Consider the following 27574-nt stretch of genomic DNA (forward strand, 5'->3'; position numbering starts at 1 on the left):
TGACCTGAGCCGAAGGCAGAGGCTTTAACCCACTGAGCCACCCAGGCACCCCCAAAGATATCCTATTAACAAAACACCAAAAATTCTACAATCCTCTTGTATATAAATGCAAGAATTTGAAATAAATAAATCCAGCTGTTTATTAAAGAATAGTATTATGTGACCAAGTGAAGTATGTCTTGAAAACACAAAGAAGAGGCCTTGATAATATATTTGTCCGCATTAGGTCATATGAGAAAAATTGTACGATTATGTTGATATATGTTAAAAAAAAAAACTACTGTTAAAATTTCATATCTATCCCTGAACACAACTGTAATGAATTAGAGTTGGAAAAGCTGAAGTAAATTTCTGTAGCATAGTAATCTATGTCTCATATCAATGACTAATATTAAAATTAATGGCCAAACATTAGGTTTTCTTATTATAATGTTGCACAAAAAAGTCTGCACTAATCACTATTACTATAATATACTATTCCTCTGAAATAGCTAGGTGATATAATCAAATAAGATATAGGGGCATGTGGCTGGCTCAGTCAGTAGAGCATGTGACTCTTGATCTCAGGGTTGTGAGTTTGAGCCCCATGCTGGGGGTAGAGATTACTAAAAATAAATAAACTGAAAAAAAAAGGGAAAGATATAAAGAAAGTGGTAAAGTATTTGCAGGTGATAGGACTGTCTGTCCTAAAATTCTAATGAATTAACACAAACTTTATTTGAAATAAGACCAAAACGTAAGGAGGCAAGTTGCAAAAATCAGTGCTGTAGCACTTTTCACTTATTTGACAGGCAATGATGAAAACCAAAAAATAACATTCAGTGTTTGTGAGATTATGAGGAAGTGACCTCTCTTGTATACTACTAGTGGCACTGTATATTGTTATAACCTCTCTGGGGGGCCAATTTTAGAGCCATCAAAAGTTCTAAAAACATTCATATTCTTGAACCCCAAGCAGTTCTACTTCTAGGAATACAAGCTAAGAAAACAGAAATAAGTGGAAAGATGGATGAAGAAAAGAAAAAGATAATCCAGTAAAACAGCAAAAAAAGGAAGCAATTTAAATGACAATCCTTAGGACACACCTTAATTATATCAAGACAACATAAAATATTCTGTAAGTGTTTAGAAAAATGAAGTGGTTCTCACTGTCGTGAAGAGTAGCTCCTGTTTCATAGTGAAATGAAAAGGACAGGACACTGATCAATACTGTTAAAATTATGTATACGCATGCCTACAGAGGAAGACTAAAGTCTAGTCCACATTTTGTCTATGTGACAAAATGTTTATAGAAATAATTTTTTATTATGGCTGATGAGAAAAAAATTTTTACTTGAGTGTATTTTTAAAAGTTTCTTTTTTCTATGAACATAGTTTTACCAAGAAAGGCCTAATGACAGAAAGTCTCTAGACACATTTAAAGTGTCTTTCATACACACTGCAATAAAACAGCATTACGTAGTGATAGGAACATAGTAGATGAGGAACCAAAATAACTAGTATTAACCCAACTCTGCTAGTAGTTGTGTCACCCTGAATAAACATCTCAGCAACAGTGTACTCAACTGTAAAATGGCTACCTATCTGTCTCACCACGCTGTTGTGAAGATCGAGCAAAATAATGTGTATTTAAATGGTTTGAAAAATATAAAATACAATGAAAACGAATGATGGAATAATCAATATTATCACTTAAAATAGTTAAAAATGTTGGTTTGATCTCCTGATTTTTGCAATATTATTCTCACATAGTGAATATCTAGTTTATCATCCTGTTATATTGTCATATTGTGCAGTGTGGAGACAAATGATGACATGGAATTCAGATCTATAAACCTTTGCCCCAGAAGTCAGATTATAGCAAAATTCTAACAAAGTCAATAGACAGATTAAGCAATTAATTATGTAATTTTCTCTGATGGATACCAAACGGTGTTAATACTGCCTCATCTTTCCTTTAAAGAGGCAATCAAGTTGCCTGAAATTCTCACTCTGATCATTCACATACTTGGGATAAGAACTTTAAGGCTCCTATTAAAATACAGGGGAGAAGACTATACTTTCAGGGATCATTTCTATAGTTCGTTAAAATACAGGGGAGAGAGAGAAGGAGGGAGAGAGAAACCGATTTTGGTAACACATTTTTAAAATCATTTATTAATATTACTTTGAAAATTGGTTATTAGATTAGCCAGTGACTCATCTAGCAAGAAGAATGGGATAAAGGACCTATTCCTTTCTAAAATTTAAATATCTTTAAAGGCCTTGAGGTTGAGGAAGTGAAGGAGGAGAGGAAGGACCAGATATGACGTCAGGCTCAGACCAAGAGAAGTGCTGTAGCAGGAAGCCTGGTTGAGAGAACAGTGAGACAGTCCTTGTTATCTTTACAACTCATGTAGGTCTAGTCTAACTCTAAAAGTAATAGCAGTAATATACTCGCCAAAATAATTACTGTATATTTAATTCACTGATAAAGCATAAAGCTTATCTGCTATTGAATAAAATCTCCATTTACATATTTTTGGAACAACTACCATAATAAATACATTCCCCCCAGAGTTTCTTCTCTCTTTCTTATATATAAGAAATATAAGAAATATATATTGTGGAGGCCGAGAAAAATTAAGGCCATCCCACCTCAGGTTTAGCCTTAGCATAAGTATAGCCATCTTAGCTTCGGCAGCCATCTCAGGCCCCTGTGACTAAGGGCTGAACTTTCCCCTACTTTACTTTAGTTCCAGGGAACCCCACCCTGCAACACCCCGGCAACAGCTAATCAGCTTACTGCAGAAAAGTCTGAAACCTCTCCTCCTACCCCCGCAAGCCTCTTGTAATGACCCATAAAAACCCCTGCCTTAACTAGCCTTGGGGTCCAAGTCCCTACTCTGCTGCGTCGGGTATACTTGGGCCCAAGCTTAAGCATGTCACCTCGGGGTCCAAGTCCCTACTCCACTGTGTTGGGTATACTTGGGCCCAAGCTTAAGCTTGTAAAATAAACCCTCGTGTGATTACATCGGTGTTGGCTCCTTGGTGGTCTCTCGGGCGTGAAAACTCAGGCATTACATATATAAGAAATATATATATATATATGAGTTTCTCCTCTTATATAAAATACGATTGGGAATTTTATGATTTTCCCTCCACTTTTTCACTGACACATGGGGATGCTTATCTAACTATACACCTCTTACCTCTCACTGTGGCACTAAGCTAATTATAAAAGTCTTTTTAAATCTATTCACCTGTCTTTTGTTTTGCTGCCTAGCTGGGTCTTTTCCAAGCAGGCAGAAAATCTCCAATCAGTCAGTTATCACAACCAGAATGCGAGAGATTAGTGACTAGGAGAGAAGCAGCATCAGTTTACATCCTTTCAGGCAAGAGAATGATATTACTTCACAAGCAAGAAATCTGAGGCTCCCTGACCTTAATTTAGAAAACCTGCAGTTAATAATCACATTAAAGTTGCTTTTCCATGCCAGTTTTTGTTTCCTTTGTTGTTTTTACAATTTTAGTGTCCTTTGTGGTTACCAAAATTATTTGCTGGAAGGCATATATTAACATTTAAAATACTTAGTCTATAATAAAATAGGTCTTGTAGTTTTGATATATCTGAGTTAAAATATACGTTGAATTTTTTACAATGGCAATCACATTGCTTGTATTTTATCCAGAGTAGAATTTAGCAACTTGTTGATTGTGACCATTAATACACTGAAAACTCCTTTTTAAAATGAGGAATAAAATGGATTTTTCATTGTAATCTGTCAACCCAAATAAGGGACATACTCTTGCTGCTGCCCCCAAAAGGTCAATTGTTTCTTGAAGGAAAGAGAACTAAACCTGACGTTAGAAAGTTAGCAAACCAAAAAAACAAACAAAAAAAATGGTTCAAGGAACAGATGTGCAGACCAGGGAGAATTGGTACAGGTGATTAGGTCAGGAAGCGGAGGTTCTGATGACAGCAAACTGAATTTGTTTTTTTGCCATAATTAAATACTTAATGAAAACAAATCTCATTAACGCCATAAGCCAAAAAGAAGTATAAGTGATCTGAAGTGTGGTCAACTTTCACTTAACATTTTACTAAAGGAACTTATTAGCTGAACCCACTTCAGCTGCTTCGATGTACTTCATTGTGTGTTCACTTCATTGTGTATTATCTGAGTCTACAGACACCTGCTCTCTTTAGGAGCGTGATTTGTGTGTGCCTGTGCATGTGTGTGGGGTTACTGAAATGAAATGTGCAGTCCAGCTATGGACGTGATGCCGACAGAATGAAAATACAGTGTATCTGCTGTACATAGAAGAAAAGTCACAAGGGCATTTCTTGGTGCCAAAGAAGTTTAGGTTCAAGGTATTTTAGGTACCTTATTATGAAAATAGAATATTTGGAAGAAAAAAAATCCCCATAAGTCATGTTTGCTACTTCCATGGTAAAAAGAAAATATATCTATTGCAGACATGGATTCAGTTTCCTTTGGGTAAGTCTAGAAGAAAAACAACTGAAACATATGGGATGCATTTGCAAAAATTTGAAAAGATATCTTTGCCTATACCAAGACTGCACTAAGACTACTGAACAATATATAGGTTTTCTAGATCTCTGATACTAACTAGCCATTCTCAGGGCTGTGTTGGTTACACCATGTCTAATCTTAGCATAGAAACTTTCATCTCTCTTCTTAAAAATACAGATAAAAATTTACCAGATTTTAACAACTTAATTTAAAATATTGCTTCTATTCTGTTTTCTGTGTTTGACATTATTAACCATGAGGTCTCATAGAAATGTTACTTAAAAAGTTAAAGGCAGGGGTGCCTGGGTGGCTTGGTCGTTGATCGTCTGCCTTCAGCTCAGATCATGATCCCAGAGTCCTGGGATCGTGTCCCACATTGGGCTCCCTGCTCAGTGGGAGGCCTGCTTTTCCCTCTCCCTCTCCCACTGCTTGTGTTCCCTCTCTCCCTGTGTATCTCTCTGTCAAATCAATACATAAAATAAGAATTAAAAAAAAAGTTAAAGGCAGTCTGCCTTCAAAGGAGACACTAAATGAACTATTTTTTTTCCCCAGTAAAACTAAAAGTTTTAGGGCCCTTTAAACCAGTTCGTTTTATGACTTTCTAAAAATTATTTCAGTAATTTTTGTTAATCATATAGTAATAGTAGTATAGCTAGAGGGTCATAGTACTTAAAACATCAATAACCATGGAATATCCTTAATTTGGTCAGATATTTAAGGATAAGGCATTATTAATTTATCTTTTATGAGCAACCTAAAAACAAGGTTATAAAGCGCACATCCCAGTAACATTCTTAGCAGAAGAAAAGGTATCCTTATGGTTTGTCTCCAGTCATCTAAATAATGGATCTCCTCATGAAACAGCAAAAAAAAGTTAGAAGATACAAAGCTTTTTTTTTCACATGATGAGACTTCAACTCTGAAGCCAAAATAATGCAAAAATCATATAAAAATGAAGAAAGTAGTCTTTTAAATGTGATCTTTAAAAGACCTATTTGATAGTAAAAACATCTCTATTATTTAAAATTCTCAAAGCAGTTCCTATCCAAAGAAAAATTGACAGTAATATTTTGTAAGTTTGCTTATAAATTAAAATGGAAGTTTATTATGAAAAATAACATAGCATTTATGTAACAAGCTGGATGTTTTTGTCAGGGGGGGGGTTGAACTAGTCATTTGGTTGGGTTTTAAAATTGTTCATTATCAAAAACGACTCAAGGGTATACTAACAGAATTGAAGAGGTCATTTAAATCTTTTGCTTTCAGTAATCCCTGAAATATTTTAGGTGTACAGGATTTACTTAAAGTAACTTCAGTAAATAACTGACTTATTTAGTAAAGAATATTTACTATCAATTATGAAAATAAGGCTCATATTGATAAAAATGAAGATTTCTTTGAATTTCAAGTAAACATTTACTATATAACACATGTCAGATAATGTGGTAGATGCTTTTATAAGGTTCTCTGCCTTAAATTTCCTGAATAAAGTGAGAAATCAAAAACTTTTCAGGTAAATACTTAGTCTTTTAAATGTTAGATATAGCCAGTTATATATATACACATATATGTGTATCTATATATTCATTATATTCAACATATATATTCATTCACACACAGATATATATAATAAAAATTATATACTCGTTCACATATATTACTTTTTTTGGTTAAACAACTTGTCAAAACAGATGGTAGTTACCATTCTTGAAATAAAAAGATATACGTAAGAACCCTGCTGATTTAATTAATGCAAGCCACCTAATTAAATACCTATAGCAATCTGTACTTCAGCGTTAAAAAGATCCAGCTGAAATATAACTTCTCTAATTCTAATCAGTCTAAGAACTATTTTCTCCACAGATAAGGGGGTCACTTTAAACACAAAAACCAATGCTGTTTTCTGTGATTAGGTTACTGTAGCTTAAGTCTCTAAACACTAGAATTCCTCACACAGCTGTTAATTGTGGACCAGGGGACTGGCTGACATCTGCTTCTTGCTTATTTCATTAATGGTTCACTTCCAGGTCCTAAAAGGATTGTAGCCTTTCTCCAAAGAGAATGTCGGATGCATCTATGTCTGTCTTCTACATAGTTGGCTTGTTCTGGTTTGTCACTCTCCATACAATGCAAATCTGAGTAAACTCACATCTGTCACCGATCGACCCAATTCGTGGGCAATCTTTTCCCATCGACCTGGGGTCCCTCCTGGGAACTTAACCATACTTCTTGTCAGCTGGCTGAGGTCCTCTTCTGTCCATTCAGGTGCCTGCAAAAATTACAGAAAAAGGTAATTTAGAGAATGTTCACTGTAACATTTAATAAGCCTGTGAAACAAACTGGGCAATTTGCTTTCTACAAAACCAATACTATTAACGTGTATCCAATAGTTTAGCTAAAGCTTTGAGCTGCATATTTAACATAAGAATGCAAAGCTCCAGCAGCCTTTTAAATTTTCCTACGTATACCAAATAAGAAAGCAGAAATATTGTGAGGCCAGGCTTTTGAAGACCAAAAAAAAAAAAAGAAAAAAAAAAAGAGTTCAGTTTTGCATTAAGTGAGGAACCACTCTCAAAGCCTATGAAATGCATTGTGTGTCACCCTGCTCTCACAGATGCCTCCTATAAGGTTACTATAAAAGGTCTTCAAAGTTTTAAGAGAAATTATAGTTAAAGTAAACAAAACACCTTATAAGTAAAAATGAAAATGTAAACAAGTAAATGTACTGCTTTAGAATCAGAACTTAAACAGAGATACTTTTTGTTCATTCTGTAATAAGACTTAACTCTAAAAATCGTGTGTTTTCAAGAGGTTTAACTTATCAAATGTTAGCATTTTGTAAAACTTAGAACAGAAAATTAGAAGTGCCTACAACCGAGACTTAAAACATCAAGTCCATGCAAAGCAACACTTCATTTTTGAGAAGGTAAATAGCCCCTAAAAATTGATCTAATTGTTAAACTGAATGAAAAAAATACCTTCAAGATTATAAAATCTTTTTTGCAAAAGCAAAAATTCTAAGAGCAAGCATAGTCTCTGCATTTTATTCAGTACCACTAATTGGTCAAACCCAAAGCTGAGCAAAACAAAACAAAAAACAACACCTCCCATTATTTAATAACAAATAACCATGTTACAATAACTTTACATTAGATTGTAGCACTAAACTACTCCCTACCAGAGGCGGCAACCACTCTGGTATTAAACAATACTATTCCAGGAGTCAGCAGAGAAACGGAGGAAGCCCACCTTATTTTCTTTAATTAAAAAAGAAAAAAAGAAAGAAGGAAACCTTTGAGACAAATACCTTTTCTAATCACCATTTCCGATAATGAACAGGCATACATCAGGCTGTTTGCATTACAGAACCATCAGCACAGAACAACAGTCAGAGGTGAGTGACCCCAGGGACTATCTCCACAGCTACAGCAAAGCTTCTCCCTGACACTAATCCTCCCTGTCATTCTCCCACTGTGCTCTAACCACACTGACATCCGCCTGCCTCACTGCAAGCTTAACGGGGCCCTTCCTGACTTTTTACTGTCTCCCCCAATCAATGGTTCAAGCGTGCTCTTTTCACCATGTCCAAATGGCAGCTTCACTCATAATCAAAGTGCACTGCCCCTGTTAAAGGGCTTTCCGAAAGGCTCTCCCATTTGCATTCATTTGCAAAGCAAACTACTTTTATTCACTTTGTTCTGCTATCAAGAATGTTCCCTGAAGCAGATAAATTGGCATAAATACAACCTGCCACTTAAGAGTCAGTAAATAATAGCCAATAGTAGGGAGGATTTTATCAATCATTCTATTTTGTATCCACTAAAAGCTGAAAGCCTCAAACATATTCATCAGTACAGCCGGTACCATACATGCATAAATTCACTTCTATAAAAAGGTAGTCTCCATAGGGTATGGTCAGAATTTCTTTGATATTTAATGAATATCAGAATTCTAATGCTCCATATCCAATAATTTGAAAATTTACACTGAAGGTTTTTTCTTTTTGTTTGTTTAACTTTATTTAGGGGAAAAATACTATGTTGACATTAGCGGGACATGAGTGGATTTCCAAGGAAATATTTTTATTCCTAAAAAAGCTGAAACTTTAATAATTACACCAACTGACTTCAGAAATGCAAAAGAGTTAATAAGAATTTAAGTTTATGGTAAAAGTCATACCAGGAATCATGAGGTTGACATTGCACAGAGATACAGTATTAAAACTATATAGTGTAACAATGTAAATTCACATTAAATCAAGTCATCTTACCTCTGTATTAATCATACAAACTTTTTAAGCAAAAAGTTGTCTAAAATATCAATACTGTAAGCCATTGTGTCACATAGTAAACTAATTCTTTACAATAATTCCTATTTTTAATCCACTGGCTTTCTAAATATGCTGCAGACATGAATAATGGGCATTAAAAATCAATCAGATTTTAATTCTTTGTTAATGAGTCTTAAAGTACAGTGCCACTTTTTTTCTGGGAAGGAAAAATTTTAAGTATCTGGACTGATATTCTAAAAAATCATCTATTGCTATGACAATCTTTCCTTTTAGTTTCATAGTTATTTCATGGCTGTGCTTTTCATTATTAATATTAAAAAAAAACTGGATCGATAATAACTAGGCCCATAATCTGAAATCTTTGAAAGAATCCTTTTAGCAATTCATTATTCTCTCTCCTACAGCTGTAAGGCACTTTGGTGAATGTGTAATTCCTCAGCAATAGTTAGTTGTGTCTTTAGAAGCAACAGAGCCTACTGTGATCCAGCTACTACAGCAGCCATGAGGGTGGCCATGGTGTGAATGTATTCTCCTTGTTCTAATCTGGAGCCAACTGTAGCTGTGAAAGTCAAATGAATGCATAAGCATACTGCTTTGCCACTTAAAACCATGTGTGTCCAATATTACTGAGACACCGGGCCAAAAATTCATCTCTACAGTAAAGTAATGGAAGACACCACATGGTGTGGGGACAGCTGTTGTGACTACACAAGCATTCCAATTTTGCATCAGAAAAGCCCCGCTCTGGGAATAAATCTCCATATTGAATAAAAAATAAGTAAGTTTTCAAATTATTCAATATTTTTATGTAATGACCTCAAAATATATCTACTAAAGTAAGAGCTGATATGAAAATTTAAATTGTATTCCCAAATAATATCCCTTTGGGATAGATTTTTGTCATAAAACTGCATATGTTCAAAGATTTGATGTCTTTGAAAATCCTTACTATTCTTGGGGGAGAGGAGTTGGAAGCTGTATGGGAAAGCACACACTATTTTTTGAGTAATCTATACATACCTTCCCCCTCACAGCTGTAGACCATAAAATGTTAATTACTAAGTATCATGCAATTTATTAGGTACTGAAAACTTATGGCCAATTTAGAAGAAATTTTATATGTATTTATTATATTTTCTTTAAAGACAAAAGGTCCATTTCTATCTGATAAATATTGAAACTCCCTAATGAATATTTCTATTGAAATGACCTACTAATGATTATTATTTTATATGATTACAAAAGTTACGATTTTGGATTCAACAATTTTTAGCAGATTCAGCTCAACTCATAAATTCTTAGACATTTATTTAAGAAATAATGTCCTTGCAAAAGAGCATCACCACTTAAAGTATCAGATATATCAGATATATCTGATAATGGATACTGAATAATGTGAATGGTATATCTAATTATCTGCTACCTTCCAAATCCATGTTCTATACTGACCTTGTGTTTCAGGATGTATATTTGATGTTTGCCTCTACAGTTTTCCTTTCCAATTTAAAAACTGAGCAGTTAAGTACCCTTGACTATTTATATGAATAAATTGTATGTAAAGACAACCAAACAAAATAATTTTAAAAAATCACTTCAAATGTCTTTTCACTCTTAAGAGGAGAAACTCTTCTTTAAAGACCTTCTTGTAACTTCCCCCAAACTGTTGTACTAAGGTTGTGACCCTTCAGCAGCAATCACTTCACATTGTGCCCAGAAACGTCTCCTCATCTATGAGTTAGCTATCTTCCCCAAAAGAGAGGTCTACCTTTGGACCAGTGACCCTAAAGTGTGGCCGTGGGCTGGTGCCAATCTGCCAACAGTTTGTTACCCATCTGTGACAAAGTAAGTCCATAAACTTGAAGTAAGGGTTAGAACCAGCAAATTAAAACTGCCACAACAACCAAGTATGTGAGCAAAAACGCTTCGTCTTTTTTGATTTGTTTTTTGTTTTGTTTGTTTGTTTTTATTAACATAAAATGTATTATTTGCTCCAAGGGTACAGGTCTGTGAATCATCAGGCTCACACACTTCACAGCACTCACCATATCACACACCCTCCCCAATGTCCATAATGCAACCACCCTCTCCACACCCCCCTACCCCCCACAACCCTCAGTTTGTTTTGTGAGATTAAGAGTCTCTTATGGTTTGTCTCCCTCCTGATCCCATCTTGTTTCATTTTTTCCTTCCCTACCCCCCAAACCCCCCACTCTGCCTCTCAAATTCCTCATGTCAGGGAGATCATATAATAATTGTAATGAAATACTATGCAGCCATCAAAAGAAATGCATTTTTTTTTTTTTTTGCAACGATGTGGGTGGAACTAGAAGGATTATGAAACTAGAGGTATTATGCTGAGTGAAATAAGTCAATCAGAGAAAACTTTTCTTTTAAACAGAATATAAGCCAGGGAAATGTCAAACTACCATGGCAGGTCACATTAAGTGTGAGCTGCATTTTTCTTTGGCACAATAGGACTACAGAATGGTCAGCAACAGATGGAAATGAGAATATTCTAAACTGGGTGCCTGGGTGGCTCAGTGGGTTGGGTGACTGACTCTTGATTTTGGCTTAGGTCATGATCTCATGGGTTGGGAGATCGAGCCCCACATTGGGCTCCATGCTCAGCGGGGAGTCTGCTTGAGATTCCCCCTCCCCGCCCCTCCCCCAACTTGCATGCTCTTTACCCCCCCCCCCTTAAAAAACTAAAAATATTTTAAATCTGGTTCTTTACTAAAGATAGCTGAGAAACTTTGGCCAAGACAATGCATGTAGTTCAAATTCCTCTTTACTTCCTCTCGGGGGAGCAACAGTAAATAAATCTCCCCAGAGAAACGGACACAAGTATGTTTGATCCAGTCTTTTAAAAAATATTTTATGCCACTAAGTGTTGTGGTGATTTGATACACAGTAAAATACAATACACAGGTGGAAGATGTTAGGATGTCTGAGCCATAATGGAATGACTAGGGTGGCTGCAGCAAAGTGGGGCAGGGAGAGGAGATGTGGCCAGAGAGGTAAGAAGGTAAAATCACATAAGGACTTCGAGGCCACTGCAAGGATGCTGGTTCCTTTATTCTGCATGACACATAAAGCTACTGGAGGGATTTTTTTTTTTTTTTTTTAACATTTATTTATTAGAGAGAGAGTGAGCGTGAGCATGGCATGGGCGGGGGAAAGAGAGAATCAGAGGGAGAGAAACTCAAGCAGATTCCCCATTGAGCAGGGAGTCTGATGTGGGGATTTTTTTTTTTTTTTTAAGATTTTATTTATTTACTTGAGAGAGAGAGAGAACATGAGAGGGGTGTGGATCAGAGGGAAAAGCAGACTCCCTGCTGAGCAGGGGCCCCATGCAGGACTCGATCCTAGGACTCCAGGATCATGACCTGAGCTGAAGGCAGTCACTTAACCAACTGAGCCACCCAGGTACCCCCCGATGTGGGGATTTGATCTCACAATCCTGAGATCATGACCTGAGCCACAGGCAGACGTCAGGTGTCTGAGCCACCCAGGTGTCCCTGGAGGGATTTTTATAAAATTGAGGTATAATTACACACAACATTACATTACACACAACATTACAGTAGTTTCAGATGTACAATGCAATGATTTGATATTTGTGTATATAGTTGACCCTTGCTGGAACAACATGGGTTTGAACTGCATGGGTCCACCTACACACAGGTTTTCTTTTTTTTTTTTTTTTTTTAAGTAAATACAGCACTGTAAATGATTTTAGTAACATTTGTTTTCCAGCTTACTTTATTGTAAGAATATATAATACATACAAAATATGTGTTTTAAAAAAACTTTTAAAATTTATTTTCAGCGAGAAAGAGCATAAGCACGGGGAGTGGCAGGCAGAGGGAGAGGGAGAAGCAGGCTCCCTGCTGAGCAAAGAGCCCAACGTGGGGCTCGATCCCAGGGCCCTAGAACCACGACCTGAGTTGAAGGCAGACACCCAAATTACTGAGCCACTCAGGCACCCCTAAAATATGTGTTAATTGACGTATTATATTATCAGGTTTCTGGGCAATCATAGGCTTAGTAATTTGGGAGGAGTCAAAAGTTACAAGGTTTTCAACTGAGCACAAGGTGTGGGGGTGGACTGGCACCCCAACCCCCATGCTGTTCAAGAGTCAACTGTATTAAGAAATGATAACATAAGTCTAGTTAACATGTCACCATATATAGTGATAGAATTTTGTTTTCTTGTGATGAGAACTTTAAAAAAATTATTTAAATTCTATTTAGTAAACATACTGTGCAACACTGATTTCAGGAGTAGAATTCAGTGATTCATCAGCTACATGCAAACACCCAATGCTCATCACAACAAGTGCCTGCTTTAATACTCATCCCCCATCTAGCCCATCCCCCACTCACCTCCCTCCATCACCCCTCAGTTTGTTCTCCATCCTTAAGAGTCTCTTATGGTTTGTTTCCCTTTTGTTCTTTTCCCCTCCTACAAGGTCATCTGTTTTGCTTCTTAAATTCCACGTATAAGTGAAATAATTTGATATTTGTCTTTCTCTGACTTATTTCACTTAGCATAATATATGCTAGCTCCATGCACTTCCTTGCAAATGGTTAAGATTTCATTCTTTTTGATGGCTGAGTAAAATGCCATTGTGTGTGTATATGTACACACACACACCTTTTTAAAAGAATTTATTTATTTATTTATTTTTAAAAGATTTTATTTATTTATTGTCAGAGAGAGTGAGCAGAGGCAGACAGAGTGGCAGGCAGAGGGAGAAGAAGGCTCCCTGCTGAGCAAGGAGCCCGATGTGGGACTCGATCCCAGGATGCTAGGATCATGACCTGAGCCGAAGGCAGCCGCTTAACCAACTGAGCCACCCAGGCATCCCTAAAGAAATTTTTAAAAAGATTTTATTGATTTTAAGAGAGACTGAGCGAGAGAGCACAAACAGTGGGAGAGGGAGAAGCAGACTCCCTGCTGAGCAGGGAGCCCAACTCAGGGCTCCATCCCAGGACCTTGGAATCATCACCTGAGCCGAAGACAGATGCTTAACCAACTGAGCCACCCAGGTGCCCCAATATACCACATCTTTTTTTTTTTTTTTCTCTTTTTAAAAGATTTTATTTATTTGTCAGAGTGAGCACAAGCAGAGGGAGCAGTAGGCAGAGGGAGAAGCAGGCTCCCTGATGAGCAAGGAGCCTGATGCAGGACTCGATCCCAAGACCCTGGGATTATGAACCCAGCAAAAGGCAGATGCTCAACTGACTGAGCCATCATCCCCATACTACATCTTCTTACGGACATTGGGACTCTCTCCAAAGTTTGGCTATTGTTGATAATGCTGCTATAAACACTGATGTGCATGTACCCATTCAAATTAGTATGTTTGCATCCTTTGGGTAAATATCTAATAGTATAATTGTCGGATCGTAGGGTAGCTCTATTTTTAACTTTTTGAGGAATCTCCACACTGTTTTCCAGAGTGGCAGCAACCAGTTCCCATTCTTACCAAAAGTGCAAGAGAGCTCCCCTTTGTCCACATCCTCATAACACCTATAGGCTCTCGTGTTGTTAATCTTACCCATTCTGACAGGTTTGAGGTGGTATCTGATGAGAACTTTAAAAGATTTACTCTTAGCAACTTTCAAATATGCAGTTGTCATGCTATAAATTATATCCCATGACTTATTTCATAACTAGAAGTTTGTATCTTTTGAACTTCTTCATCCATTTCACCTACTCCCTACCCTCCCCTTCTGGCAACTACCAATCTGTTCTCTGCATCTATGAGCATGGTTTTTTGTTCGTTTGTTTTTGGATTCCAATATAAATGAGATCATATGGTATTTGCCTTACTCTGACTTATTTCACTTAGCATAATGCCCTCAAGGTCCACCCATGTTGTCACAAATGGCAAGAATTTCTTCTTTTTTTTATGGTTGAATAATTGTGTGTATACACACACACAAATATATATATATATGTATATTTTATGTATATTTATATACATAATACATATACACAGCACATTATTTTTCCCTTTCATCTGTCAATGAACACTTAAGACTGTTTCCATATCTTGGCTACTGTAAATAATGTTGTAGGAAACACTGAGGTGGATATAGCTTTTTGAGTTAGTATTTTCAGTTTCCGTCAGATAAGTACCCAGATATGGAATTGCTGGATCATATGATAATTCTATTTTTAATTTCTTGAGGAATCTCCATACTGTTTTCCATAGTGCCTGCACCAATTTACCTTCCCACCAACAGTGTGCACAAAGGTTCCTTTTCTTCCATGTCCTTCCCAACACTTTTTTTTTTTCTTGTCCTTTTGATACTAGCCATTCTAACAAGTGTGAGGTGGTATCTCTTTGTGGTTTAGACTTGCATTTCCCTGATGATTAGTGATCTTGGGCATCTTTTTCATGTATCTGTTGGCCATCTGTATGTCTTCTTTGGAAAAATATCTATTTAGGTCCTCTGTCCATTTTTATTTTTTTATTTTTATTTTTTATTATTTTTTTTCCTCTGTCCATTTTTAAATCAGATTGTTTTTCTGCTATTGAGTTCTACTGAGTTCTTTAATGTTTTGGATAGTAACCCCTTATTAGATATAGAATTTGCAAATATTTTCTCCCAGTCAGTGCACTGCATTTTCATTTTGTTGATGGTTTCCTTTGTTGTCCAGAAAGCTTTTAGTTTGATATAGTTTTACTTATTTTTGCTTTTGTTGCCTTTCCTTTTGGTGTCAGATCCAGAAAGTCATTGCTAGGACCTTTGTCAAGAAGATTATTGTTTTTTTTTTTCTTCTAGGATTTTTTTAAGACTTCAAGTCTGAGGTTCAGGTTTTTCTTTCTTTCTTTCTTTTTTAAAAAAATTATCCAAGACGTTTATTAACTGGTGCTTGCCATTTGTTGACTTTTAAAAAATCAAACTGTAAACCTTTATTACAAATTAAAAATAAGGTTCTTAAAAATCTCAACTTGACCACATATGAAACAATTTAAAAATCTTTAAAGATGTATTGAGAAAAACCAGGTTTTTTTTTTTTTTTTAAAGACTTGTCATTACCAAAAAGAGACATCTTTAGGTAAAAATAATAAAAACCCCATGCTGCATAGATAATGCAGATAGTTCTATTTATCTGATCAGTGGGCAAAAAGCAAGCACTTAAGGTCTTCAAGTCCAAACTTTTGTTCATTTCTTTTTTTTTTTTAAAGATTTTATTTATTTATTGGACAGACAGAGATCACAAGTAGGCAGAGAGGCAGGCAGAGAGAGAGGGGGAAGCAGGCTCCCTGCTGAGCGGAGAGCCGGATGTGGGGCTCGATCCCAGGACCCTGGGATCATGACCTGAGCCGAAGGCAGAGGCTTTAACCCACTGAGCCACCCAGGTGCCCCATTTTGTTCATTTCTTATTGCTAGAATTTCATATTCATTTCTTCTTATTGGACTAAACTGGATGATGGTATAGAGATGGTAAGCTGGCATTTAGTCAGTGCTGCCCTGCTCAGCCTAGGAAGTGGATGAATTCTCAGCTGGTAGACTCGCTGCTTTTGTCTCTTTGCCATCTCGTGGTTTAGGTTTTCTGGGTGTCTGCGATGGTATGAACGTTGAGGTGGCTGCTGACCTTGGATCTTATCTTCTTGATTTTCTTTAGCTTTTTCATTGCCCTCCTCTCTAGGCTGTCTTTGGTGAGGAGGACCCCTGCAGAATCGTGGTGTATAATCCAGATGCATATTCTGTCTCACTGGTCTACCTTGTTCTCCTGGACTCTGGGTGTCAGCACCTTCCATCACCTCTCCCTGCACAGGAGGGTTGGAAGACTGTGGTCCATGGCCATGGAGGCCCTGCATGTAGTAAGGGGGAAACCCTCACCTGTGGGAGGGCAGCACTGTTAGGCCTGGCCTTCAGGAGCAGGCTCCGATCCCTCCTTCTTTTCCCCACTCACTATTCTGGTAATTGTGCTGGGAGTTGTGATGTGGAGGACCCCTGTGATGTGGGTAGCACTTATAATGGTTATGGTCTGCCACATATTCACTGCTGTACACTGGAGATCCACCAGGCCCTGTCACATTTATGCCTCTGAAACCTTTTCTCATTCATTAAACTCCACGGTCTCTCCATCTCCTACATCGTGAAGGTACTTCCGGGGTTATTCTTTATGGTAGTCTGACACACAAACACATCTTCCTTGGTGTCATTCCTGTTGATGAAACCACACCGGTTTCTTCCATTGAACCATTTACTGTTCCCACAACCTTCCTTGCGATGATCTTGTCCCCACTGGCAGGCGCCAGCAATGTGAAGCCACTGCAGTGGTGTGGGGCTTGGTGTCTGCGACGCTGAGGGGTGGGGGTGGCGGGTGGCTGCTCGTGGTTGCAGTGATGGTGACTGGGGCCAGCTGTAGCTCCTCCCAGGGTGTGAAGGAGGCCACTGGAGGCAGTGAAGCTGCTTGGGGCTCTCTGGGGTCCTCTTTCCACTCCCCTTTGGAACTCTAGATTCAAGTCTTTAATCCATTTCAATTTTTAAGTGTAAGTGGTATAAGATAGTGGTCTGGATTCATTCCAGGTAGAGGGACAAAGTTGGCCCAAGATGACCACATCCAGAACCACAGCTGGGACTGGCATCAATGTCTTTTTCTTTCTTTTTTTAAAGATTCTGTCAGTCTGTTTATCTATCTTAGAGAAAGCATGCATTCTTGAGCAGAGAGGGGTAAGGGGAGGGAGAAGGACAGAGGGAGAGGGAGAGAGAGAAAGAATTTCAAGCAGACTCTGAGCAGAACATGGAGCTGGATGCAGAGCTTCACTCCACAGCCCCAAGATCATGACCTGAGCAGAAACTAAGACTCGGACGCTTTGTCCATTGAACCACCCAGGTGCCCCTGGCATCAGTTTCTAATTAAATTTGTGCTATGTGAGTAATACTTTCTTAAGTCTCTAATGGTAGTACTAATCTCTGTAATTTGCCTAGGAAAGCAGTATTTTTGAATTACTATGTGGGGGTACTCTTTCTCAACTGGGGTTCCTTGCCTGAATGATAAGATACAGAAAACTATTGAAATGACACTTTCTAAATTCTCCCAAGAATGGTACATAACTAGCATAGGAGAGAAGTTAGTTCATTACCTATACTAAATGCATGAGCAATAGGGCATAATTCTCTCGTTAAACCCTGCCTGAGAAAGGCTGAGGGAGTAGTAGTTTGCATAACTGAAATCTTAGATTGGTGTTCTTCAGGCTATTTTTAAAAAAAATATTTATTTATTGGACAGACAGAGATCACAAGTAGGCAGAGAGGCAGGCAGAGAGAGAGGGGGAAGCAGGTTCCCTGCTGAGCAGAGAGCCCAATGCAGGGCTCGATCCCAGGACCCTGGGATCATGACCCGAGCCGAAGGCAGAGGCTTTAACCCACTGAGCCACCCAGGCGCCCCGCTTCAGGCTATTTTTTAATAAAGCTTTCCTGCCCATTTTTATTCCTTTCCTTGGAACACTGTTAAATAACAAATTCAGGTTGGGGAAAAGATCTGGAGGGAGGTGTCAAACTACTCCTTGTGCGGTCTTTTATCCAGTCCCCTTGTCCTACCCTACGCCTTTAATTCCTGAGCTCTTCTGGGCTTGTGTGACATGAGTCAGTCTCCTGCAAGGGCAGATGGGGGAAAGGTAAGGCCTAAGATGCTGGTAATTATCTACTCCTCCCCATCTTACAAAATTTCATTAACATTGCCTGACTGCTACAGTTGTGTCTTCTAGTCTCTTTGTTCCAGAGTTTATGCCTTTTTTATTCCTTTATTCTCATTTTGTGAGGATTTAGAAGGGACTAACGATAAACAAATGTGATCAAAGTGATCTATTTAACAAGAATATAACTTCATGTGAAAAAATTTGCAAAGTCTTATTTAAAATGGTGAAACACACATTATATTATTCAAATTCTAACCTAAACAGTATGTACTAGAATCATCCATTCATGATAATTTAATATGGTAACAAACAGCTGACTCCATTTTATGATATTTGATTGCTGATAGCTTTGAAGTCTCACTCTTCCCTTTGTGCCCTGCATCTGGGCAAGCTGTTAAGAAAGCCCAGGAGGGGCGCCTGGGTGGCTCAGTGGGTTAAAGCCTCTGCCTTCGGCTCGGGTCATGATCTCAGGGTCCTGGGATTGAGCCCCATATCGGGCTCTTTGCTCAGCTGGGAGCCTGCTTCTCCCCCACCCCCTGCCTGCTTCTCTGCCAACTTGTGATCTCTGTCTGTAAATAAATAAATAAAATCTTAAAAAAAAAAAAAAAAAGCCCAGGAGACTGAGACCTTGCAAGCCCCTCCTTGTGCACAAGAACCCTCACCCCACCCCCACTCTCAACCACAATGAAGAACTCCAAGCCAGTTTCCTTTTCCTTGTTCTCTCAAGCAATTTTGGGCTAATATGGGAAGTCTGCCCTGTTTGCCTCAGAGAGCCGTGTTATATAGTAAACCGAATTTTGTATACTCCTGGTGTCTCTGTGTGTGACATCATCAGTCTTGGTTATCTGAGCTAAATTTGGTGTGTGTGGGAGGTCCATCTTATTTCTACAAGGGGGACAATTGGTATTGGAAGCAAGATGTACAGAGGAGGACCACTACCCCTGGCTGAGGGACTTTTTTCTCTTGCTTCAGTTTAACTGGCTCTGTGGCTTGGTGCTACATTTGCTGAGTTCTACCGAACCTCTGTTATAGACTGAACCAACTTAAGGTGGAAGTTTCAATAACTGGTGTTGAGGGAGAGGTGTATGGGATCGGACCCTCTAGGTTGCCTTGAGTCATGTCTCAGCTCAAACCTGTCTTATGTGTCTTACATTGAGTTCCGTGTTATGATTCAGTCATAAGCCATGACTGACGCTAGATTCAGGAAAGACTCATCCTGTGATTGACTGCCTGTGTGTCTCAATCAGATATTAGCCCTTATTCTACAGAGGGGCTTAGACTTGCACCTTCTACAATACATAGGCCCACTGGGTGATCATTTGTGTGTGGAAGAATAGCAGGCATTATTTGAAGAGTTGAATTACTCATTTATTCTAAAGGCACACGGCTTGATAGGACCCTGCAAGATTCTTCTATAGCTTCTGCTGCCTATTTCTCTGACCCCAGAATGATCGTGATCCTCAAAAACACCCATGGAATACCTGTGGAATAGCCAAGGCATTCACTGAACCACTGTCATGGGGAAGAGCCCTAATCCTGATGATACTGATTTGAGTCTCTGAAAGAAGGAATTTATAAATATGAGGAGTGTAGAGAAGACCTTCTTGGAATACATCTAGTAATCACCACCAGTAAGTAGCAGGAGAAAAGAAAAAGAAACCTGGATACATGGGGAGTGCATTGGTTTGTTAGGGTGGCTATAATAAAATGCCATAGACGGAGCGGCTTGGACAACAGAAATTATTTTCCCATAGTTCCAGAGGCTAGAAGTCCAAGATTAAGGTGCCATCAGAGTTGTTTCTGGTGAGAGCTCTCTTCCTGGCTTGTAGACTGCCTTTTCTCTGTCTGTGGGAGAAAGAGATCCCTGGTTTCTCTCCCTCTTCTTAAAAGGACACAAGTCTTATCAGGTTAGGGCCCCACTCTTATGACCTCATTTAATCCTAACTACTTCCTTAAAGTCCCCATTTTCAAATAGTCACTTTGGGGCTTAGGCATTCAACGTGTGAAGGGGGGGAACACAATTCAGTCTACAATAAGGAGGAAACAAAAACTAAAAACAAAAGTACACAATTAGACCCAGGTAGTAACCTGAAATTTACTAAAAGAATTCATGCAACATAAAGATAAAAGGGCACAGACTGGCTTTGTGCTTCTATAATACTGGTTTTGAATTAGTTTAATTCAAATTTAATTAATTTAATTCATATTTATTTAATTAATTTAAAATCTGCTGATGTACACCAATTGCCAAACTTTCATGGGTTTATACAGGGGTTCAAATTATGGTCGTACTTGGGATATCAGTAAGTTTAAACAAAGTGCCACCTATAATATTGGGGGAACTACTGAACATGATGAGAGGACAAACAGGTATGCCTCACCTTAACCACAGACACTACTCTTGCCAAATTGCTCGTTTGCAGTACCCATCTCCTAAAATATCCCATAGTGGTCATGGACTCTCTGACTGGATGAGTAATAAAATTAAGTAGTTGTCACTTACAAATTATCTTGATAAAATGGAACCCCATGGACCTCCTCTCCTATTAAAACAGTTAATAATGTCCAATGTATATTAAAACGTGGCCTTTTTAATGATTGAAACCCACTATACAAGACACATTTAGAGAAGGGGTGATTATCCCCACTGCTTTGCCATTTAACAGCTCAATTTGGCCTGCTCTTAAACTTGGGAAGAATGAATGGTGCCTCGTGGTAGATTACCTCAAGCTTCATGCTGTGGGCCTCATTAATGTCCCAATAGTCAGTATTATTGCAGTTACTGACTTCATCCAATCAGCAACTGGTAAATATTTTGTCATTATAGATTTGGTGAATATGTTTTGTCTAGTGACTATTTCTACAGGCTCTTCAGTTTTTTTGTTTTTTGTTGTTGTTGTTGTTTTTTTTAAGATGTACTTACTTTACAAAGAGAGCAAGCAGGGGGTAGAAGGGCAGAGAGAGAGGGAGAGGGAAACCCAAGCAGACTCAGTAGCTGGGAATGGAGCCTGATCTCACGATCCTGAGCTCATGACCTGAGCCAAAACCAGGAGCTGGATGCTTAACCAACTATGTTATCCAGGTGCCCCTTGACTGCAGTCTACTTCACCTCCAAAGTATGATACCCTTTCTCCCCAGCTACCATGGGGAGCCTCAACAGCCTTGTGATCACACACAGTCTTTAAGGGCAAGATCTTAACTATATCCTGCTTTCTGTAGGAAGACAAGTATGACATTACATTGGTGACTTTGTCCCCTGAGGAGATTTGTTTGACCTGCTCATTCAGAAGCTCACAAAAAGAAAATGGGCCACTGCCTCATACTTAGTGTAAGGTCCTGCAATCTTGGTTAAAGTCTTGAAAATTAAATGGTAGACAGAGGGCTGCTCTACTCATGATGCTGTCAAGAAACAGCTATTGAGTCTCTCAGACCCACAACATCTTTTAGGCTTTTTTGGGTTCTAGAGGAAACACATTTCTCCTTTATGTATTGTACTTAAGTCCTTTTATGCTGTTACTTACAAACTGGCTCTCCTTGAGTGGGGGTCCCTTTTTTAATAAAAGGCTCTAGAATCCATCCAAATTTGCAGACACTCCTGTTAATAACCCCCAGAGACTCCTTAACTGTAAAGGTTTTGGCAACTTTTGGTCAGCATCAGAATACCATTTATATATACATAATAACTTTAAAATGGTAAAACCACAAATATTTGAATTTTGCTAAAATTAAACTTCTGGCCTTTCAAAGAAACTTTTAAAAAATGAAAAGGAAAGCCGCAAACTGGGAGCAAATATTTCACAACACATATCAGAAAAAAGCCTTATATCACAATTTGTTTATCCATTCTCCTATTGATGGACATTTCGGTAGCTGCCAGCTGCTGGTTAGCATGTATGATGAACACAGCTGCTGTGAACATTTATTTATACCTGTCTTAATGGTCATATGTTTTAATTCCTCTTGGATAAATACCTGGTGGTGGTATTGCTAGGTCATAGGGAATTATTTATATTTTTCCAAGCAAGTTGTATTGTTTTACATTCTAACCAGCAGTGTATGAAGAGGCCCTCCAGGTCTTCACCCACACTTGGTATTGCATTGTTTTAGTTTTGACCATCCTGATGGGAACGAAATGCATTTTGGTAATAATTTGCATTTCCCACATTACACATGGTCTAGTTTACATATATTTACATTTACATATGTTTATTGACCCAACTGAATATTACTTCTATGAATCTGTGTTTATGTCTTGCTTATTTGCTAATTAAGGGTTCTTCGTTTTGTGGACATAAGATCTTTGTCAGATATGTTTTATGAATATCTTCTTCCATTCTGTAACTTATATTTTCATTTAAAATCCTTTAAGTTTAAAAAAAAATCCTTTAAGTTTGAAATAATTTCAGACTCATAGAAAAGTTGTAAAAATAGTAGAGTTCCCATATACTTTTAATCCAGCCTCCTATGATGTAAATATACTTTTATTGAAGTATAATTGACATATAACGTTATATTAGTTTCAGGTGTATAACATGACTGGCTATTTGTATACATTGCAAATTGGTCACCACAGTAAGTCTAGTTAAATCAGTCACCATACATAGTAACAAATTTTTTTCTTTTGATAAAAACTTTTAAGATCTGTTCTCTTAGCAACTTTCAAATGTGCAATACCATACTAATGATATTCACCATGTTGTATATTACATCTCAATAACTATTTTAAACTGGAAGTTTGTACCTTTTGACTCCCTTTACCCACTTCGCCTATGCCCTACCTCTGGCAATCACCAGTTTGTTCTCTGTATTTATCTGCCTTGTCTTGGAGCTTACCATCTATGTTTTCTTCTAGGAGTTTCATGGTTTCAAGTCTTATGTTCAAGTCTTTAATCCCCTTTGAATTAATTTTTGTGTATGATGTAAGATGGTAGTCCAGATTCATTCTTTTGCATGTGGCTGTCCAGTTCTCCCAACACCATTTGCTGAAGAGACTTTCCTTTCTTCATTGTATATTCTTGGCTCCTTTATCATAAATTAATTTCATATATGTGTGGGTTTATTTTTGGGCTTTTTATTTTGTTCCATTGTTCTATGTAACTGTTTTCATGCCAGTACCATCGTGTTTTGATTACTATAGTTTTGTAATAGTGAAACAAGGGAGCATGATGCCTACGGCTTTCTTTCTCAAGACTGCTTTGGCTATTCAGTCTTTTGTGATCCCACACACATTTTAGGATTGTTTGTTCTATTTCTGTGAAAAATGCCATTGGAATTTTAATATGATTGCACTGAATCTACAGATTGCATTGCATAGTGTGGATATTTTAACAATATTAATTCTTCCAATCTATGAGCATGCTATATCTTTCCATTTATTTGTGTCTTCTTCAGTTTCTTTCATCTTTGTTCATAGATAGTATACAGGTATTTTATCTCCATGGTTAAATTTATTCTTAGGTGTTTTATTCTTTTTGTATAACTGATTTTTATGTCCTGAAACCTTAGTGAATTTGTTGATTGGTTCTAACAGTTGACTGGTGGAGTCTTCAGGGTTTAAAAATATAATACCATGTCATCTACAAACTGTCCTTGCATCCCTGGAATAAATCACACTTGATCATGGTATATGGGACTTTTGATATATTGCTGAATCTGGTTTGTTAATATTCTATTGAGGATTTTTGCATCTGTGTTCATGAGAGATATTGGCTTGTATTGGTTTGTTAATATTCTATTGAGGATTTTTGCATCTGTGTTCATGAGAGATATTGGCTTGCCTTCTTTGGTATCAGGGTTTTTTATTTATTTTTTGAAAAGTTTAAGAAGGATTGGTATTTAATTCCTCTTTGAATTTTTGGTAGAATTCACCAGTGAAGCCGTTGGGTTCTGGACTTCTGTTTGTTGGCAGATTTTGATTACCGATTCAATGTCTTTATTAGTAATCAGTCTTTTTTCTTTTTAAGCAAGCCTTGTACCCAACATGGGGCTTGAACTCACAACCCCAAGATCAACAGTCACATGTTCTACCAACTGAGCCAGCCAAGCATCCCTCAGATTTTCTATTTCTTCATGATTCAGTCTATGTCAGTTGTATATTTCTGGGAACATGCATTTCTTTGAGGTTGTCCAATTTGTTGGTGTATAACTATTCATAGTTTCTTATGGCCTTTTATATTTCTCTGGTATAAGATGTGATATCTGTTTCATTTCTGATTTTATTTGAGTCCTTTCTTTTTTCTTGGTGAGTCCAGTTAAAGGTTTGTCAATTTTGTCTTTCAAAGAACTAGGTTTCAGTTTCATAGATCTTTTCTTTTTCTTTTTAGTCTCTATTTCATTTACTTCAATGATCTTTATTTCCTTCTGACTACTAACTCAGTGCTTTGTTTATTCTTTTTCTAGTTCCTTGAGGTATAAAGTTAGGTCGTTTGACATTTTTCTTATTTTTTTTTAAGATTTATTCATTTTTGAGAGAAAGAGACAGTGAGCACGAACAGGAGGGAAGGGTGGGGGAAGAAGCAGATGCCCCACTGAGCATGGAGCCCAATGAAGGACTCAGTCACAGGACCCTGGGATCATGACAGATGCTTAATGACTGAGCCACCCAGGCATCCTCTTGTTTCTTGATATAGGCATTTATTGCTATGAACTCTTTTTAAAACTGCTTTTGCTGCATCCCATAAGTTTTGGTATATTGTTTTTTATTTGTTTCAAGATACTTCATTTTCTTCTTTGACCCACTGGTTGTTCAGCTGCATGTTGTTTAATTTGTGAATTTTCTAGTACACTTCTTTTAATTGATTTCTAGGATATTGTGGGAATGACTTACATGGATAAGTTATAAAAGACATCACAGCTTCTGTCTTGCTCTCTCTTCTATCACTTGGCTCTGGAGAAAGCCAGTGCTAAGTTGTAAGGGCACTCAAGCAGTCCAACAGATAAGTAGTGATAGGAAGAGACCATTCCTCTTCAAGATCAAAGGGCAACCATTCGTGTTGTTTTGTATAGTGAAGATACTGCCTCCCTCTGGAGGAAAGGGGAGCCATGCTTATTGCATGCAGATTTGGGTTCCTTAAACTTAGGGGAACATAGTAACATAATCTACTTCTGTAACATAATCCACTGGTTGTACAGGGGGTCATACGACCTCTTTGTATTGTTCTGTGGGAATGGGCCTTAGGAAACCAGAAGAAAAATACTAAAATTCTACCTACTACTTTTGCTGTGAGTAATACAATGTCCTTTGTCTCTGATCAAGAAGTCTTGTGTCTTCAAAAAGCATGAAACTATGGCAGGTTAACATTCATTTGCAAGCAGAGTAAAATCTCCAACTCTTCATAGTTCTTGACAGTTTTGGTGACAAAGATGGGACTATATTTGGTGTGAAAGCAAGTCATTAATTTGTCTCCTTCCCCAAAATACTGAGACTTCCACCTTGGGAATGGTCATAAGAGAACTTCAAGTGTTTAAAGAAACACCACCAGTATGTTATATAGCCTGCAGATGACTGAGGAGGTGTCTCCAAAATAAGACTACCCTTGGTTACCCAGAGGGATTACTGGCTTGTTATTTATGTGCTCTGTGATGGGGTTATCCCTACAGTAGGAATCCTCCAATTTTAAAAGGTGGTATGAAATTTGTTCCTGACTATCTGAATTGACCAATGACATTACCTACCATGGTGGTGGAAGGCATTCAGGTCAATCTCAACTCCAGTGTTGTTACTGATGACCAAATTGCCACAATTTCCTGTGGGTAAAGGTAGAAACTGTACAATTGTTAATATATCCCACAATACCTGAGGCTTGTGGGATTGGCATAACAATGCTGGTATTCTGGCCACTGCTACTGCTACAGTAATAAACTGTCCTTTATCTCTGATCTCATGTCTTCCACTAGTATCATTGAAACTGTGGTGGGCTAACTTGTTAGTCTACAAATAGGGTGAAACCGTAGACCCTTCACAGTTGTTGACAATCTATGCCCTTTCATTTTCTTAAAATGCTAAGTTTTTAATTTTCAGGAAGTACAATTTATTAATATTTTTCTTTCATGGTTAGTGATTTGAGTGTTTTGTCTAGGATATCAGTGCCTATCAGATGAGCTAGCATCTAAGTTGTCTATTTCACATGGGTATCCAGTTGTTTCAATATCATCTACTGAAGTCTATTCTTTACCCATCTGAATTGCCTTGATACCATCGTCAAAAAGCAATTGGCTGCATCTAATTCAGGACCCTCTGTCTGTTACAGTGGTTTATGTGTCTACTGTATGGATAAATTTAAGATGTAGCAAATCACAATTTCTTTCTTCTTCTTCTTCTTCTTCTTTTTTTTTTTTTTTTTCATTAAAACTATTTTAGGGGCACCTGGGTGGCTCAGTCAGTTAAGCATCTGCCTCTGTCTCAGGTCATGACCCCAGAGTCCTGGGATGGAGTCCTACATTGGGCTCCTTGCTCAGCAGGGAGTCTGCTTCTCCCTCTCCTCTCTGCTCCTACTCTTTCTTGCTCTTTTTCTCTCAAATAAATAAAATTTTTACACACACACACACACATAGCCCAATTTTAAATTACAAAGAAATGTTCAGTCTATTTAAATCTTTATCCCTGCTTGTAGAATAATGCTGTGTAGTCTGTCTGATCATGTAGGCAAAGGACCTAAATCATGACTTCTAGTGTTTGTTCCCCTTACCCCCACCATTTTCTTTTTTAGTTACATCTATTGTTCTACAGAAGTTATATCTTGTTTTGCTTTTCCTAAAATAATGTCATCACCTTTAAGATTAGGAAACTGACAAAAAGAGGTATTATAATTTTTTAAGGCCTCCTAGGAAGTCAATATAGGAACCAAATTAGGATTAACAGTTCCTAATGATAATGCTGCTATAAACACTGGGGTGCATGCATGCCTTTGAATTAGTAATTGTGTATTATTTAGGTAAACTGGCTAAATTACTAGTGCAATTACTGGATCATAGGGTAGTTCTATTTCTAACTTTCTAAGCAAACTCTATACTGTTTTCCAGAGTGGCTGTACCAGTTTGTATTTCCATCAATAACGTAAGAGGGTTCCCTCTTTCTCCACATCCTTGCTAACACTTGT

General features: G+C 37.7%; 1 protein-coding gene and 1 pseudogene across 2 annotated transcripts in view; both read right to left on the minus strand.

Moving 5' to 3' along the window:
* DNAJC1 (DnaJ heat shock protein family (Hsp40) member C1) overlaps window positions 1-27574 on the minus strand; it is a 220476-nt gene that overhangs the window by 24671 nt on the left and 168231 nt on the right. Inside the window, exon 9 of the mRNA XM_080811148.1 lies at window positions 6667-6786. Coding sequence (XP_080667274.1) covers window positions 6667-6786 — 120 coding nt within the window. The remainder of the gene's footprint in view (window positions 1-6666; window positions 6787-27574) is intronic.
* On the minus strand, window positions 16285-26674 carry LOC308348020 (Y-box-binding protein 1-like; annotated as a pseudogene). The gene is made up of 3 exons: window positions 26651-26674; window positions 26151-26406; window positions 16285-17302 (listed from the first exon to the last, which is right to left on the minus strand). The product of its transcript is annotated as a Y-box-binding protein 1-like (transcript).

Source organism: Martes martes (genome assembly GCF_963455335.1).
Source record: "Martes martes genome assembly, chromosome: 8".
In the NCBI taxonomy this organism is placed as follows: domain Eukaryota; kingdom Metazoa; phylum Chordata; class Mammalia; order Carnivora; family Mustelidae; genus Martes; species Martes martes.